Raw genomic sequence first — 17,590 nt, forward strand, 5'->3', positions numbered from 1 at the left:
GCAGGACGACATCGGTGTATTGGGGAGAAATGTTATCTGATAAAGAATATCAGATTATGCCATTTACATGATCACTTGAGTAATCTGATAATTCAAGGAATCAAATAATGATCGGAGTATTAGTGTGCATGTAAACGGGTTCACTGTCTGATACTTAATCTGTTATATGCCAGACTATGATGGACAAGCATCATTTATAATTAATGACCTTACTCAAACAGGATCACAACATTATTTGTCTCTTACAGCTGACTACTGTTCATGTGTTTTAAAGCATTACCTGAAGTCCCCATTTTTTGGCTGATATATAGACATACACAGCTTGCCCCCCACAAAAAAACAGCAGCCTTAGGTTTATTTAGTATTTGGTTTTAATTATGTCACGTTTTCACTTTGGTATCGTTTCAATAACCTTATGCAGTGTCACAACATATATTTCTGATATTTTTTGGACACATAACATTGTTGAACCTAGACCTGACCAACTCAACCGACCTTAGATCATAACATTGACCCCCAGAGGTTTGGAATGTAGGCACTAGGCATGATGGGTAATCCCTTTGTCCATCACTCTGGAACAGAGTTGGTCTGAACTCATCAGACCACATGACCTTTATCCATTAAACACAATCAAATCTTTATACTCCTTGTCAAACTGATGGATGTTTAAGTAAGGCATTTTTTGGCCTGTACACAGATATGTAGAGACCCATTGGTTTTGTTGACATTGTATATTGTATATTTGCAAAATTTGATTTGATAGTCCACTATAACTCTCTTTTACTTGTTTAATTATTTTATTCTATCTTATTTTATTTAATTTTTACTGCATGCTTCTTACCTACTACATGTTCTATGTATGCACCAAACCACTGAAGCAAATTCCTAGTAATGTGAACTCTGTTTACTTACATGGCAATAAATATGATTCTGATTCTGATTAGAAATATGCTTTTTAAGATATTAACGTAGCACTGTCATTTTACTAGTTTTGAATCAGAATGTTCAGAGTGTAGCAACTATAAAACATATCCACAGATTTTAATTAGCTGAGTCTGAGGTTTTTTAAAATAAATTTTTACAAATAAATCATCAAATTGAAAAAGTAGCTGATTAATTTCACACTTTACAGTCATTAATGTTATGTTGATGCAGACATTTGTGTTTGTGCATCAGTTTTCATTAACCCTTAAAGACCCACAAATATTTTTGTCACAACCTCCAAATGATTTTTTTCTTTCCCAAGTGATTATCACCATTTATTACAATATTATTCTCTGCATTTTGTATTTTTCCAGTGAAAATCAGGTATATATATTTTATATTATTTTATTTTACTGATCATGCAGATGTTCATTAATGCTCAGAGTAAATTCAAAACGTATTATATAAGAACAGAGAAAAGTGAAGAAAAAGGTACTTTTCTGCAAATTATATAATTAACTGAACATAAACCAATTTAGGGCATTCACTGTCATTTATCAAACTACATGGGTTTTACTGGTGAATCAATATTGTAGAAGATGCCAGTGTTTCCATGTTCACTACGGAGCCTCTGAACATCCAAATGGGTCATATCTGATGACCAAGAATAGATGACAAACTGTATTTTGCACCAATTATTCACATGTATTGATAATATCAGTGGATCAACTAGTATTAAACATTTTACATCAGTAGATGATTTTGGGTGGTGGCAGATGTTTGGGTCTTTATTGGTTAAGTTCTTTCAGCCCTGCTATGAACTAGCGACATGTCCAAGGTGTGCCCGCCTTCACCCATAAGTAGCTGGGATAGGCTCCAGCGACCCCCGTTACCCTAGTAAGGATAAAGCAGGTTCAGAAAAATTCTATTCTCATCTTCAGATGAGAATAGAATGTATTAATGAATTCATTCTGGTTTTGAGATTAGTAAGATTACTGAGTTTAGTAATTGTGATGTTAACTGGATATTTTTACATGTACAACAGCTGATAGTCTCAGACTTTTATTAATTGAAGAATCTGATCAGCTGCATGTGGAGCTTCTTTACCTTCAGTAGGTCTCACACTCTACTTGTCTTGTACTCTACTTGTGCTTCCAAAGAGCTGCAACGTTGGTAAAAAGTAGCGCTGTACTTGTAACAGAGATTTCCTACTTCCCCTTTATGTCTTTGAGGGACATGTTGGGCATATGCTCCCTTTGTTTTGGCCTTCTCATGGTATGAAAGGACTAAGAAGTCTAGCAAATCCTCCAAAATGTAAAGTTTATCCAAGTATGTGATCTGAGTTTCATGTAGAACACAGTGAACTCGTTTACATTCACACTAATACTCGAATCTTTATCCGATTCGTGGAGTTATCAGATTATTCAAGTCATCATGTAAACATCATAATCTGATATGTTTTATCAGATAACAGCAGTAATCTGATTATGAGAAATTGGATTAATACACCTGGATTTCTCCCCAATACTCTGATGTCTTCCTGCATGTATACAGGTTAATCTGATTTATTTCTGGGTTTTTTTTTGTTTTTTTTTACATCTGTGCATGTGTAAACACAATTAAAATTGCAGAAAATGCAAGTTATTCAGTCAAACATGAGCGGAAGACAGTAACAGGAAGTTTGAGTCTAGCATCACTATGTACGGATGCCCTCCAAAAGAAATCCAATAATGGACTGGAGCTTCGAAACCAGGGTGTTTGATTATCGCATTTCTTAAGTGCATGTAAACGTGTCAGATCTGATTATGACAATTGTCTGATTACTCCCAGTTACCGGATTTTTATGGTCATGTAAACAGGCTCAGTGATGTTTTGCTTGTCTTTTCATTGTGTTTGTCTCATCTACTCCTTACTGTGTTGAGGTCTTTGTTTTGGCTTATCTGTTGTTGAATTACCCTTCGTTCCTGCTCATTCTCTTTTAGTGGATTAACAACTTGGAGACAGACCACAGGTACAGCTCATGGCCTTACAATGTGCAGGAGCTGCTGCGGCCCACCTTCCCCGGGGTCATCAGGCAAATCCGCAAGAACTTCCACAATTTGGTTTGTCTACGCATAATTAACCAACCCCTTGTAAATCTAAATGGAATTTTTGTCCTTGTTAAAAGTGTACACACTTTGTGTTTGTGTTGCAGGTGATCATTCTGGACCCGACCCAGGAGAACTCTGCTGAGCTGCTGAGTGTTGCGGAGATGTTTTACTCCAACAACATCCCACTCAGGTTTGTGTTTGGATCATCAGGGATGTGGTGGATTGCAAAGTTGCCAGTAGAGCTGGGCTTAAATATGGCTAAAAATGTTATGATAAATATTGCCATGTCGAAATGAATGTCATGTCATCATCTCTTTTATGTTTAAAACCTGATTTGGTCTGTGTGATAGCTGAAGAAATCAGACTGGTATTTATGGATTTAATCTCTTCTTTAACATCAGTACATGACATACATGCACAAGCTGAGGAACATTTCATAAAACTAGAGGTACAACATTAAAAAAAATTGTATTTTCTTACCAGCTCTTCCACCATCAAAATACTACACACAGCATGTGAGATGAACAGACCAGTGAAGCACGAAAAGAACACTTCTTGTTAAATATGGCAGAGGACCTGAGTAAAAGTTGATGAGCTCTGTGAGATGACTTTGCAGTGATATTTGGCTCTATAAATAAAATTGAAGTGAACTGAATTGAAACCATCTGTTGTACTTTTATATTATTTTCAACTGGTCCCTGGTTTTTACATGAATAATTTAAGAGATATAACAGAACAAAAATGGCTTAAACCATGGAAAAGACAAAGCATACTGAGACAAGACGAGAAAACACCCATAGTATCTGATTTAGTAATTTAGTGCTTTGTTAAATGTGTTTAACACCAAATCAAGATTAAGAAATTTTTTTACAATTGACATTATTCTTATTTTTCTGACATAAAAGAAACTAAACTATTCTCATTGAACAGAACATGGCAAACACTTGACAAACAACAGAACATTTCACAAATCTAACATTCATGGTTATTGTAATGATAAAATGAAAGGACAGCTAAGTAAAACATTGAAACATTTATTTATTTATTTATTTATTTATTTATTTATTTTTAGCTGACAGTGTAAACAAAATAAACCCTGAAATTTCCAGCAATCTAATGTTCTTGTAAGAATGGATTCCTTAAATATTGAAGATTGATTCCATCAGTGTGTGTACAGCATGTTTTGATTAAAGCAACAAAGGAAAATATGTGCTTTACTCCACATGGACCCCAAAAGCAAAGAAAAACAAAATCACATCCTTTTGAGACATGTAGTTAAAATCAATTTTAATTCAGAGTTTAGTCAGGCACGCTTTGGGAGACCATTGATACTTCCCTGCATGCGGCGTCAAGGGAGGGTCAATCTGTTTGAATACTGATGAGGCTGATGGCCTACAGTCTGCATTTTACCTTTAATATAGTGTGTTTTTTTTTTTTTTTTTTGGTGTGTATGTGTGTATTGTAGGATAGGGCTGGTGTTTGTGGTGTCAGATGAGGATGACATAGATGGGATGCAAGATGCAGGTGTAGCCATGGTCCGGGCCTATAACTACATCTGCGATGAGGTGAACAGCCAGAGTGCATTTGAAGCCATCATGTCGGTGAGTGACACCCAGGCAGATCAGTCAATTTGACATCAGTGACAAAAAAGCCTTTGATGACTTTTCTCGATTTTCTGTCGTCCTCACATGTCCCTCCATTTTCCTTCTCTTTGTCTCTGTTAAGATGTTTAGCCGTGTGTCAATCGGGGGGCAGCTCAGTGTTGGTGATGTGGTTAAAGTGCTGGAGAAGAGGTTCCCCTATGTGGAGGTCAGCAGTGTCCTCAGCGCCGACTCCAGTTACGATGCCAACAGGAAGGTGAGGATACACACTGGCAATCAAAGGGGCTTTACTGAGTGATGGACTGACTGACTGACAAAATAAAATGTAAGAATATAAATAGAACACATTAGCAAACACACTATACGTAATAAATTAGAAATTAAAAAACTGTTGTGAAAAAGTGAAAGCTTCGGAATAAATGCAATGTAATCAATGTACAGTATTTCCCTCTCAGTTGTGATGAACTAGAAGTATAAAGCATCGCAGCATAAAACAGATACTTTGATAATTTGTGTATGTCACATTTTCACACAAGTACTTGAGTAAATACAGTGCCAGGTTCCACTACAGGAATTAGGAAAATAAATTGACATATAATATTATTTTTTGTATGTATTTTGTTTAGCCAATTGGCGACCATATAAAAAAGGCTTCGTCGTCCATTTTGCGTCTGTATCCTTATCCTGGGGAAGGCAGCCTTACAGTGATCAGGTTCAAATATACCCATCACTAAGAGGTTCCCACCTTATTGTGGTGAATCATAAATAAAGACAGCAGCTTACCAGTGGGTTACAAGCAGGTAGCCAGTGGAGTCTAACGTTTATTGATTCTTTTTTTTTATTATTTTTTGTTACGCAAGTGCCCAAACCTCAGGGGTTTACAAGACAACAAGATGACAAAACAAGTTGCAGTGGTCAAAACATTTCACTACATTTAATTACAAAACCATGGGTTCTTTCTTTTAGAGCTGAGTCCCAAACAAAGCATTCAATCTTCTCTCCCAGACTTGGCAAATAAAATCCTCCATAGGAATGGTTTCCTTCCTGATGCACAGCTCTAGCCAAAAGAAACCAACATCAATAGAGGATGATTGTACTGAAGAGTGCATCAGGGCAATAAAACCAAAAATGAACCTCAGAGCTCACACACAAGACACACATCTGCCCCCTCTGGAGTGCCATTAAAAACCACTGTAGCTAAAGGGAATGTCCGCTGAGTGCTGTGCACATAAGGATCATTGTCTTTTGTTTAAAGTAGACTTTATACACTGCTGTTATTCTTTAGTTTTGAACAATTGATTTTCTCTGTACTTGGCCTGTGTATTGGCTGGGATCTGGTCAGATGATATGTATCCTGGAACAAATTATGATTCAATATATTGTAATCATGTAAATGGATGGTGTTTTTTCTATAAAAAAATACACACCACTGTACATAAATATAAGTTTTGTCAGATGGCATTTTAAACACTGCCCTTCCTACAATCTGTTGGGGAAAATGAAAGTCATTTGACTTTTTAACCCTTAAAAACCCAGACCCATTTTTGTGGCGACCTCCAAATGCATTTTTTTTTCGTCATATCTAATCATTCCTATGTCATTTATCAACTGCATGGGTTTTACTGGTGAATCAGTGTTATAGAAGATGACGGCGTTTCCACGTTCACTATAGAGCCTCTGAACATCCAAATGGGTCATATCTGATGATCATGAAAAGATGACAAACTGCATTTTACACCAATCATTTACATGTGTCAATGAGATTAGTGGATCAGGTCTTTAAGGGTTAAATTAACAATGATTTCCACTCATTAAAAGTCAAGTGTGTGCGATTTAGGTGGATTTTGGGGATTCTAGTGGTATAAATGGAATAAAAGGAATATTTACAGTCATGTTTTCTTTAATGTGTAATTGCCTGGAAGTAAGACTTATTTTTTCATTACCTTAGAATGAGTCCTTTATAATGACAAAAGGAACAGGTCCTCTTCCACAGTCTGCCATATTTCTACATGTAGCTTGAAACTCTTCTTTTTTCTGTTTTATAGTGGGTTGGATCCAGTTTTAAAGTGCATTATTGTCATCCACCATGTCTGAATGTAGACCAGAGAGAATATCTTTTCAAGTAAAAAGCCTTGAACGGATGAAACAAACAGGTTATGGTGAGGGTTCACTGCTGGAGATCACTAAATATTGAACACTGAAACTCAGGGAATGGCCACAGAACTGTTGTATCGGAGTTCTGTGACCTTGCTCACATCTTCTTACACTCATTACACATTGAGCCTGTTTACATGACCATAAAAATCTGATAACTGGGAGTAATCAGATAACTAATAATCAGATCTGATGTGTTTACATGCATTTAAGAAATACGATAATTGAAAACCCTGGTTTAGATGCTCCACTTAATGGATTTCTTTCGGAGTACGTACGTACATAGTGATGGTGGACTCAAGGTTCAGGGTGACTTTATTTATACCCGTGGGTAGATTTGTTTTGCAGCAAGCTCTCGCTCACTGCTGGTCGCTGCGTGCGCATGCGCCCAACACAAATCCTTCGAAGGAATTACAGTGAAGATAATGCAAGCCCATACATCACATACATAAGACATAAGACATTATAAACACAGTACATGTGGTCACGTGATGGAACTTTTTCAGTGGATTTGGTTGTGGGAGGGGGACAGAAAGAGAAGAAGAATGTTGTGAGGCAGACGGAGATGGGGGGGGGGGGGGGGGTTAAATGCTTGTATGTGGTGAGTTCTTGAAAGTCTGTTTGTGTATGAAAAATAAGAGACTCAGACTTCTGTCCTCATCAGTTCATTCAGTCTTGAGTCTTGACCTTGGAAGGATGTTTTGACTGCAACGGAACAGATTAGACCAGAGTGGCTCCGACTGCTTTACCGGCTCCCAGGAGAAACAGAATTAAACGGGGAAAAATCATTTGATTTCTGCTTAATTTGGTTATAACTTAATTTTTGTTATAACTGGGCCTAGGGATGGGAATCGTTAAGAATTTAACAATTCCAATTCCATTATCGATTTTACTTATCGATCCGATTCCTTATCGATTCTTATTGGGTGAGGGAAGAAAAGTGTACAAACGGGTTGGTTTGCATTAACTGTCTTTATATTTTAATCTTTGCACAGAAAATGTAACGAATACAGTGTGCACAAATGATGTGTGATGTAAGTTTAGAACAAACCTAAACATACCATGAAAACACACACTTGAAAACTCTCGGCCTAACTTAGTGCACACCAAACGGACAGACAAACAGCGAACTGATGACAATACCCTTTGGCCAAGGGTAAAAAGTAACCAAGTTTCATTTTGTAACAATTGGGAATATTTGTAGTGCTTCCTAGTTCTTTGCATTCACCTTGCACCACAACTAAAACTGAAACAAAAAAAGAAAGAATTCTTTAGGAGAAATTCACTTATTAACATAAAATAAATCTGCAACTATCAACTTTGGCAAATTAACAATTTTTGTGCAAAAAAATTAGCACATTTGCCCTCTCAGGAAGGATACGAGATCTTTCTGGACTGAAAGTGTCTCCAGCTGTGGAGAACACCCTTTCAGATGGGGTGGAGGATGCTTGGACACAGAGATACTTTTCAGCAAGAGCTGACAACATTGGCAATGTGTCCATCTTCTTCCACCACCAGAGGGTGGCGCTGTCCTTGGTAGGGATGGGAGGAAGGCCTCTATATAGTTGGATTTCTTGATCCACTTTCTGGGTTAGGAGACAGGGGTCTGCTGCTGGTGCATGGACAGTAGCTCGGTGTCCTCTTTTTCAAAAAGTTCCTCTAAGGCTGTCTTCTTCTGCTTTACGGGTGGTGTCTGAAATTATGGACATAACCACAAGGTTTAGCTTTAAATCAAATATTGTAATAATCCATGCCATCTCTCATCATTCATCATAGTTAGCTAAACTTACATAGTCATCTTCTGTGTCGTCTTCTTCCGCCTGCCTCTCTGTCTCTCCGGGCTCTGATAGCTTAAGAAGAAATTCACCATGGAAGAACCAAGAGCAAGAAGAAAAGGTCTCAACAGAAATGAGCTCCTATCAAGGCATTGTCAAATTCAAATACCTCTTCTGCTGCAGCTGCCTCTGTGTTTGTTTTCACCGCTGCTGCCCTGACTCTGTTCCAGATTTCATCCCCATTGATTCTGGATTTGAACCCAGGGTCTAACACAGTGGCTTCCTCCAGGAATGCCAGGATATCATCATCCTTAAGTCTATAATGGAGGACACAAATTTGGGGGAAAATGTGACTGAATATAAATAACCTTCAGTGTATATGATTAACTGTCATATAATGATTAATTCATTATCAGTTACTGTACCTGGTAACATTTGGAAAGATCGTTCCAAATGCTCTCTTTGATGCTTCTGGTGAAAGCAGAGTCATCTGCCTGCACTGTGTAATGTCTGCGCAACTTCTGAAGGATGGGCAGTATCTGGCCGCAGGTTGGACTTTTTTCGCAGGAGACCACAAGTGTGGATGTGTAATGCATCCGCATCAGCAGCACAGACTCCTCTGCTTTCCTTAGGTCCTCATTGCCCATTCTGGCCAGTCTGCAAAATAAACAAAACAAACAGGCAAACAAAATATATATACTTTTAATGGCTTTAGTCAACCAAGTTTTATTTCAGTCATATTTTATTTTTTTCAGACATTCTTTACTTATCCTTGTCCATGGGCTTTCTTAGCTGTGGATCTATAGCTGCAGTTTGGATGGCAGAAAATTGCTCAGAGAATCTTTCCATCATCAAAAACAGAGTTCCATCTTGTCCTCACATCTAAGTGGAGCATGTATTGGGGCAGCCCTGAAAGGCAAACAAATACACACACACGAGATTACAATAAACAATATTATACTACCATTAGTTTATCATTTGAAAGTGATCCAAATCTGTTCATTTACATGTTAAAATTTGTATGTTGACTGACTATGATGAAAGTATTTATAATGTATCCTTACCAAGGAGTGTTTGCTTTTCCTTGAGGACTACTTTAGCCATGTTGGGATCTCTTCATCCATATGATCACAGAACGAATCCTTGCCGCCCAGTTGGAAATTGTACTACAGTTGTAGAGCTTCTGAGCTCCAAGGTTCAGCATGTGTGCAAAACATGGAAACTTGATGATATTTAGCTTTTTCACAGCTGCATCCATGTTTGCTGCATTATCGACTGTGGCTGCCATCACCTTCTCTTTCACTCCAGACTCCTCCAGGATCTCCTCAATCTCCTCTGCCACAGCTGTCCCTGTCTGTGATTCATACACTGCTTTAGTTTTGAGGACTTTTTCTTTACTTTGGCCTTCCCTGACATAGTGTAATGTAACAGTGAGGTAATGGTCTTGACTAAAACTCGTCCATCCATCAGCTGTAATGGCTGCCTTTGTGACATGTTTCAGGTCTGAGATCAGATTGCTCTTTTCAACCCCATACCAAGCAGGTATCAGATGGTTAGTTAAACTGTCTCTGTTTGGGGCATTGTATTTGGGGTTGAGAGTCTTTGTCATCTCCCTACAGAAAATATACAGCGGAAATGAATGAAACAGAACTGTACTGGTTAAAATAACAACATGCAATGCTGACATTTCTGATTTTCTTTAAACAGGTATGCCATATAAAATGCAACAAATTAACCTACCTAAATTCAGGGGAATCTACAGTGGCAAAAGGGTGCAAACCTTTCACCACAAATCTAGTGACTGCTCTGTGACATTCGTTTATCCTCGTCTTGGTCATTTTACCCTTCCCTGCCTCAGTGAAAGGAGTTGCTACAGGTGTGTGAGACCTGCCAGTGCTCACTGCAGCCTCTGAGCTAGCCTGACTCCTGCAGTCATCGTCATCTACATTTGATGGAAGGAGATGGAGATGATTGATATGGCCAAAGCAGTTTAAGTAGTGAAATGGCGCTAACCTCAACACGACAGACAGGGCTTGTAAGAGTTCAACATTACCTTCGGAATCGGCACTAATAACAGACGGCGCCCTGGTGTTTGCACCGCTGCTAGCTTCACTAGCATCGCTAAGTAGCAAATCAAACATGTGGCATTCCTGCAAATTAATTGCATGCTGTGTTGACAAATGTTTTAGCATATTAGAGGTACTTCCACCCTTTGAAGAAATAGTAGCTTTGCACATGTTACAAGTGGCCCTGATGTCATCTTTCCTAGTGAAGTAAAGCCATACTTTGGAGTGTTTCTGCCTTGATGCCATGTTCGCTACGATTGAACCAAAACAATGCAGCATGCGTGTGACGTCATTCTCGCATGCGCAACAGAGGCGGAATCAATAAGCAGAATCGTTAAGCAGGCAGGCAAACAATTCCAAGGAATGAGGGACTGGGAACCAGTTCTCAAAAAAGAACCGGTTCTCGATTCCCATCTCTAACTGGGCCTCAGCATTACTCATCACTTCAGAGCAGGTAGATCCACCTGCACAGTTCATCCTTTTCCCTCAAACTCAAACTTCCTGTTATTGTTTTCCGCTCACGTTTGACTACATTACTTCCATTTTCCACAATTTTTAATTGTGTTTACACATGCACAAATGTAAAAGAACAAAATAAATCAGATTAACCTGTACACATGCAGGAAGACATCAGAGTATCTGGAACAAATCCAGGTATGTTAATCAGATTTTTCATTATCAGATAACTGCTGTTATCTGATAAAACATATCAGATTATGCTGTTTACATGATGACTTGAATAATCTGATAACTCCACAAATTGTATAATGATCAGCGTATTAGTGTGCATGTAAACTGTCTCACTAATTTTGTGAAGATATGATGTAAACTTTGGGACTGTCTGTGTATGAATTGTCTTTCAGGAAGGCCGTGCGTACTATGCTCAGACAGGCGTGGGCCCTCTGCCCGTGGTCATGTACAATGGCATCCCTTACCAACGAGAACACCTGGACCCTGATGAACTGGAAACAGTTACCATGCAGAAGATCCTGGAGACCACCACGTTCTACCAGAGAGCTGTCTACCTGGTGAGTGACTGCACTGCATATACACACACTCTGTAGTTCTTACTGTTTAATTATGGTGTGATAAGGACATCAGTACTGTCTGTTTGCAATATCACAAAAAACAGCAACATACCCTGTTTGTGAAAATCCCAATGCCTGTGTTGTATTTTTTTATTAAAAAAAAAACAAAAAACAAGTAAATGAGCAGCAATCTTTTTTTTCATTTTTATCTGTAATTACATCAGGGATTTTTGTGTGTTTCTTAAGGTCATCGAAGATAAAAGTTTTTTTTTCAGTGCCTACAGTACCAGCACTAGTAGTGATTACAAAAAAAAAAAAAAACATCTATCAGGTGGGATCTGCTGTTCTTTCTTCATTTAATGTGATTCCAGCTCTCGAATGAGCTGAATTTTTAAAGTAGTTCTTTCTTTCTGTATGAAGTCAGTTTCCAAAGGCCATAAACACAGTGAGCAGTGTTCAATTCCACTATTGTATCAGCTCTGATGTAAACACTCTTGTTTTCTCCAGTTCACTGATGAATCCAAACACCTCAGTCAATGCATAGGTTTCAGTTAATGTGGTGGAAATGCCGTTAACACTTTTTCACAGTGACCATGGAGAAAGAAAGGCTGCAGCTATGTACCTACTAGGGGTGCAACGGTATAGGTAGCCCACGGTACTGTCCGTACCTCAGTATGTGGGCCACGGTTTTGGTTTGGTTTCAGTACATGTTTTGTGCATAAAGAGAACTGTTTTTTTCTCCCAAAATTATATTTTTATAAAACTGAATTCCACAGTAGGAACAAATTATATCACTGTACTGAAGAAAATAACACTTTCTGTACTGAACAATATAACACTTTCTTATTCCTTGACTACTTGTATACAGTAGTGTAAAACAGGTACGTGCACACATAGGGTGCTTGAGGCCCTGCCCTTTTTGACTCATTAAAAAGTGCCCTTTTAATTTTTTTAAATAGATAAATTCCTGTTCTGCATAGTAGGGCTGCACGATTTTGGCAAAAAAAAAAAAATCCCGATTTTTTTTTTTTTTTTTTTCTTCCTCCAAACACTCGATTTTGATTTCAATTTTTGCGTAAAACTACAAAAGACAACAGAAGTCAGCATCTCATTTTCGTGAGCAGCCCACAATGCAAGGCACTGCTCTGACCTCAAATATGTGATGGTATCACGTGATGAACCCACAGAAGTTTATTTTTTCTTAATTAAATCTTTATTGAATGAAGCAGAGTATACAAACAATGTATACAACAAGAAAATAACATAAGTTTGCCAGGGGGAATACACTATAATACAATGTCCAAATCAGAGCAAATACTTGTTTTTTATAGCCTTTTTGTTTCCAGATTTATCTAACAGCTTTAAATAAAGTTCAACATCTTTCAAACAATAAATAATATTTGGTTTTGTGTTATAGAACTTACATTTGTGAATGAAAAATTTAGCAAGTAAGAGGACGAAATTAATTATTTATAAAAAATATATATATATATATATATATATATATATATATATATATATATATATATATATTTATTTTTTCTGGGTATCTGGGCCCACAGAAGTAATACCAATGTAAGTCAGTGACAGGCATCAGTTGTGCGTGCGTGCATGCGTGGACCACGGAATATGAGTGATCCCCATGTGGTTCTATTTAAACTGGAGGATCCGTGCGTGGAACAGACTGACCCAGGACACACTGGAGGGATTCTATCTGTGGAGCTGGTGGATGTGTGTGGGCACAGGGCTGTGTGGGCTCCTCTGCTGAGGCTGATGACCCGAGACCCGGACCCGGTTCGGAAGAAGACAGTACGGTACGGATCCGGGGCAACGTAAGATGAGTGATCCGCATGCAGTTGTATTTCATTTGCGGGATCTGTGCGTGAAGCCACGGCTTACATTGCTATGAGTACTGCAGGCTTATTAACACATTTAAAGTCTGATCATTACGCGGACTTCTGTGACAGACCGCTGTCACTGATAGGAGGAAGAGCCTACGGTAGCCCGCAAGCGCGCAGCCCGCAGGCAGGAGAGAGATGAAATCGATTTTACGATTTCCCTTTTTTAAAAATTATCCTAATTAAAAAATCCGATTTCGATTTAAAATCGATTAATCATGCAGCCCTACTGCATAGGGATGTAAAAGAAAACGTTGGTATAAAAACACCATTGTTATCTACTGTACGCATTTCCTTGTAATAGTGCAATTGTATGTGTGTGCTGCTTCTGTGTCAGCTGTCCCTCACTGAGGGGTGTGGCTACGGTGCAGTGCGCACTCATATGAACATCCAGAGAGAGAGAGAGAGGCTAAAGCCGCGACCGTATCTGCACTCCATGTGTAGTTACTGCACAGATGACAGTGGAGCAACTTAAACCCTCGTGAGTTATAAAGACAAACCCCCCAATCAATGTTGTGGAGGCACAACAGTGATTGGACATTAACTTGCAGGGACAGGCTTTCACCTGCCTGGACAGGCACACACACTCAGTGGCCTGTAAAGCAATATATAATGCGCCAATGCAAAATCAATTGCTAAACCGAAAACCCACGGTCCATAAGGGTGGATTGTCCCATGCGGGGTGGACCAAAGAGACCGGTATTTTTCCAAGTACTGTTGCAACACTAGTACCTACTGCTTCACCATCTGCAGTGAAGAAAAGCAATAAGCCTTAACCAGGCTTAATATGTATTTGTATGGCTATAGGGGGAGCTGGCAACAGATCATGACGTTGTGGACTTCATCATGAACCAGCCCAACGTAGTTCCTCGTATCAACCCCAGAGTGTTATCCACCAGCAGAACATATCTGGACCTGTCTGATACCAGTAAGTACTTCTTCATGTTGAGGTACCCCTGAGTTATGCCCATTAAAATGTAAGATACTTCACATACATAGTCTAAGTAATAAATACATTTATGTACAAAGAATGACAGTGAAGAGGTGGCCAATTTAATTTTTAGATGCTATGCATATCTGTGAGGATCTCAGGAATTGTTCAGCAGAATGTTGCTCTCTGTGGCTGCTGTATTTTATTCTTAGTGGCACAATGTCTTAAGAGAGCCATGATGGAACTTCTTCAAATTTGGGAAATTTTAGATGGAAGGATGACCTGAAAGTATTTTGGGGGCCAAAGATCGAGCTTTCTATGACTTTAAGTCTACATCCATTGTCGTGAACACAATACGAGATATCACTTGGACTCAAAGATTAACTTAAAATATGCAGCCTGGTCAAAAAACTCTCATACTCTGACATTAAACCTTGTCATGTTAATCAGTGCAGTAATTATCCAATGGAATGATCTGAACTATGTGCTAAGTTAAATCCAGATGTGGTCTTTATTTTTTGGCTGTTCTTTGTATTTTGATGATTAATGGTCAGACTCACTGTGTCCTTGTGTGTCTCAGGAACCTGTTGAGTTTTTTTTTTTTCTTTTCTAATTTGTAAAAACTTTTACTTAGTCAAGCGTGTCAAAATGCACATTAAACTATGTTTGCACTTGAGCTGAACTACACAGAAATTAAAACCAAACTGAAAAAAAAAATTTCAGAACTATATATAAGTTGATAAAATGATACATGTTTTTGAAGAGCATCCTCAGCACAGGTTAGAGTAATCTTTATTGTCACTGTTACAGGAACAATGAAAAACAGTTAACAGCTCTGTTCTGTTTAGCACCAGATTCTTAAAGTGCAAAAACAAAGACTATAAAAACTATCACACAAAATTTTACTTAAAGTGTATCTTGAAAAATACTGAAATATACAAAAGGCTAAATCTATACCACAGAAAGAAGAAATTTATACTCAAGTCTGCCAGTGTAGGTGTCACTGAGGGGGGGGGTAGTGCTGTTCCTTCATGTCCTCTGCAGTACAGCAGCTGAACCACACTGTACAGTAGTAAGTCACGAGGCTCTCAGTGGTGGAGCAGTAGAGGTTTATTAACAGAGGTCAGGGTAGATGGGTCTGACAAAGCTTCCTATGGAAGTAGAGTCTTGTAGTGCCTCCCCCAGCTGGTGAGAGATGTTCATGGACCAGGTGAGGTAAGCTGAGATGTGGACTCCAAAGAACTTGAAGCTCTCTACCTCCTCTCCATTGATGTAAAGGGGGTGTGCTCAGTCTGTTTGGATCTCCTAAAGTACACTGAACAAAAATATAAATGCCCCACTTTTGTTTTTGCTCCCATTTTTCATGAGCTGAACTCAAAGAAAGGTTGCCTTTATTGTCATTTGACAGTACAGAGTACATCAAACGAAATTCCGTAAAAGATCTAAAACTTTTTCTATGTACACAAAAGGCCTATTTCTGTCAAATATTGTTCATAAATTTGTCTAAATCTGTGTTAGTGAGCACTTCTCCTTTGTCCTTTACTGAGATAATCCATCCACCTCACAGGTGTGGCAGATCAAGATGCTGATTAGACAGCATGATTATTGCACAGGTGTGACTTAGGCTGGCCACAATAAAAGGCCACTCTAAAATGTGCACTTTTACTGTATTGGGCGGTCCAGGGGGGTCAGAAAACCAGTCAGTATTTGGTGTGACCACCATTTTCCTCACACAGTCTTCTTCATGAATTCTCTGAAACAGCTTTGGAGATGGCTTATGGTAGAGAAATGAACATTCAATTCACAGGCAAAAGCTCTGGTGGAGATTCCTGAAGTCAGCATGACCAGTGCATATTCCCTCAAAACTTGTGACATCTGTGGTATTGTGCTGTGTGATAAAACTGCACATTTTGGAGTGGCCTTTTATTGTGGCCAGCCTAAGGCACACCTGTGCAAAAATCCTGCTGTCTAATCAGCATCTTGATATGCCACACCTGTGAGGTGGATGGATTATCTCAGCAAAGAAGAAGTGTTCACTAACACAAATTTAGACAGATTTGTGAACAATATTTGAGAGAAATAAACCTTGTGTGTACACAGAAAAAGTTTTAGATCTTTGAGTTCAGCTCATGAAAAATGGGAGTAAAAACAAAAGTGGGGCATTTATATTTTTGTTCAGTGTACATTAAAACTCCTTGGTTTTGGATGTGTTCAGGTCCAGGTTATTGTTGTCACACCATTGCCGCAGATACCAGACCTCCTGCCAATTGGCCGACTTGTCGTTATCCTTAATCAGTCCTATGATGGTGATGGTGTTGCTAGTATGGATGGGGAACAGCTGTGGGTGAAGAGAGACAAAAGGAGAGGGCTGAGGACACACCCCTGTTGTGTACTGTTGTGTTCAGGATAAAATTGGAAGAGGTTTGGTCTGTTATTTTGATGTTCTGGGGTCTGTTGCTGAGGAAGTCCAGTATCCAGGTGCACAGTGAGCTGCCCAGGCCCAAGTTGCCTAATTTCTGAACCAGTTTCTGTGTAAAGGCGGAGCTGAAGTCCACAAACAGCGTCTTCACAAAGGCATACAGCTGTCCAGGTGAGTGAAGGCTATGTGGAGGGCTGTTAGGATGGCATCTTCTGTTGACCTGTTTGCTGTTAGCATGTCCTTAAAGTAAGAAAGACAGCTTGGAGCACTGAATTATCTTTATCTCCCTATTTTAATATATGAATGAACCGTGACCCATTCTGGTTCCTGGAATTGAGCAGGACTGAGCAATTGAAAGACTGCTCTTTTTTTTTATCATAATCTTTGTTTGTCTTTTTGCAGACAACCACTTCATAGATGATTATGCTCGCTTCCTGACTCTGGACATCAAGGAGAAGAGCACAGCTGTAGCCAACAGCATGAACTACATTACTAAGAAAGGTACAGCCACCTTCAGCTCATCCAAACACTAAATGGAAGACAATGCTTTGTGTGTCTCTCCTCATGGTTTCTCATTTTCTACCCCTCCTCTCTCCTCCTTGTCCTCGTTGTTATTCATGTGGTTTTTAACATTCCCTGCCTCAGGGATGACCAGCACCAACAGGCATGGTAATCACCCTTCTCCTTCACACTACTCCTTCTCT

The 17,590-nt window shown here is 38.9% G+C and overlaps 1 protein-coding gene across 3 annotated transcripts in view; it reads left to right on the forward strand.

Annotated features, from left to right (window-relative positions):
• The window catches only part of uggt1 (UDP-glucose glycoprotein glucosyltransferase 1), a 64,716-nt gene that overhangs the window by 22,774 nt on the left and 24,352 nt on the right, over window positions 1-17,590 (forward strand). For 2 of the 3 annotated variants that reach the window (XM_030127108.1, XM_030127110.1), the window contains exons 14-21: window positions 2,907-3,026; window positions 3,119-3,204; window positions 4,480-4,615; window positions 4,740-4,871; window positions 11,474-11,638; window positions 14,344-14,464; window positions 17,289-17,387; window positions 17,532-17,555. In XM_030127108.1, coding sequence (XP_029982968.1) covers window positions 2,907-3,026; window positions 3,119-3,204; window positions 4,480-4,615; window positions 4,740-4,871; window positions 11,474-11,638; window positions 14,344-14,464; window positions 17,289-17,387; window positions 17,532-17,555 — 883 coding nt within the window. The remainder of the gene's footprint in view (window positions 1-2,906; window positions 3,027-3,118; window positions 3,205-4,479; window positions 4,616-4,739; window positions 4,872-11,473; window positions 11,639-14,343; window positions 14,465-17,288; window positions 17,388-17,531; window positions 17,556-17,590) is intronic. The other variant, XM_030127109.1, reaches the window with a different exon arrangement.

The sequence above is a fragment of the Sphaeramia orbicularis genome, chromosome 22 (genome assembly GCF_902148855.1).
Source record: "Sphaeramia orbicularis chromosome 22, fSphaOr1.1, whole genome shotgun sequence".
Classification (NCBI taxonomy): Eukaryota; Metazoa; Chordata; class Actinopteri; order Kurtiformes; family Apogonidae; genus Sphaeramia; species Sphaeramia orbicularis.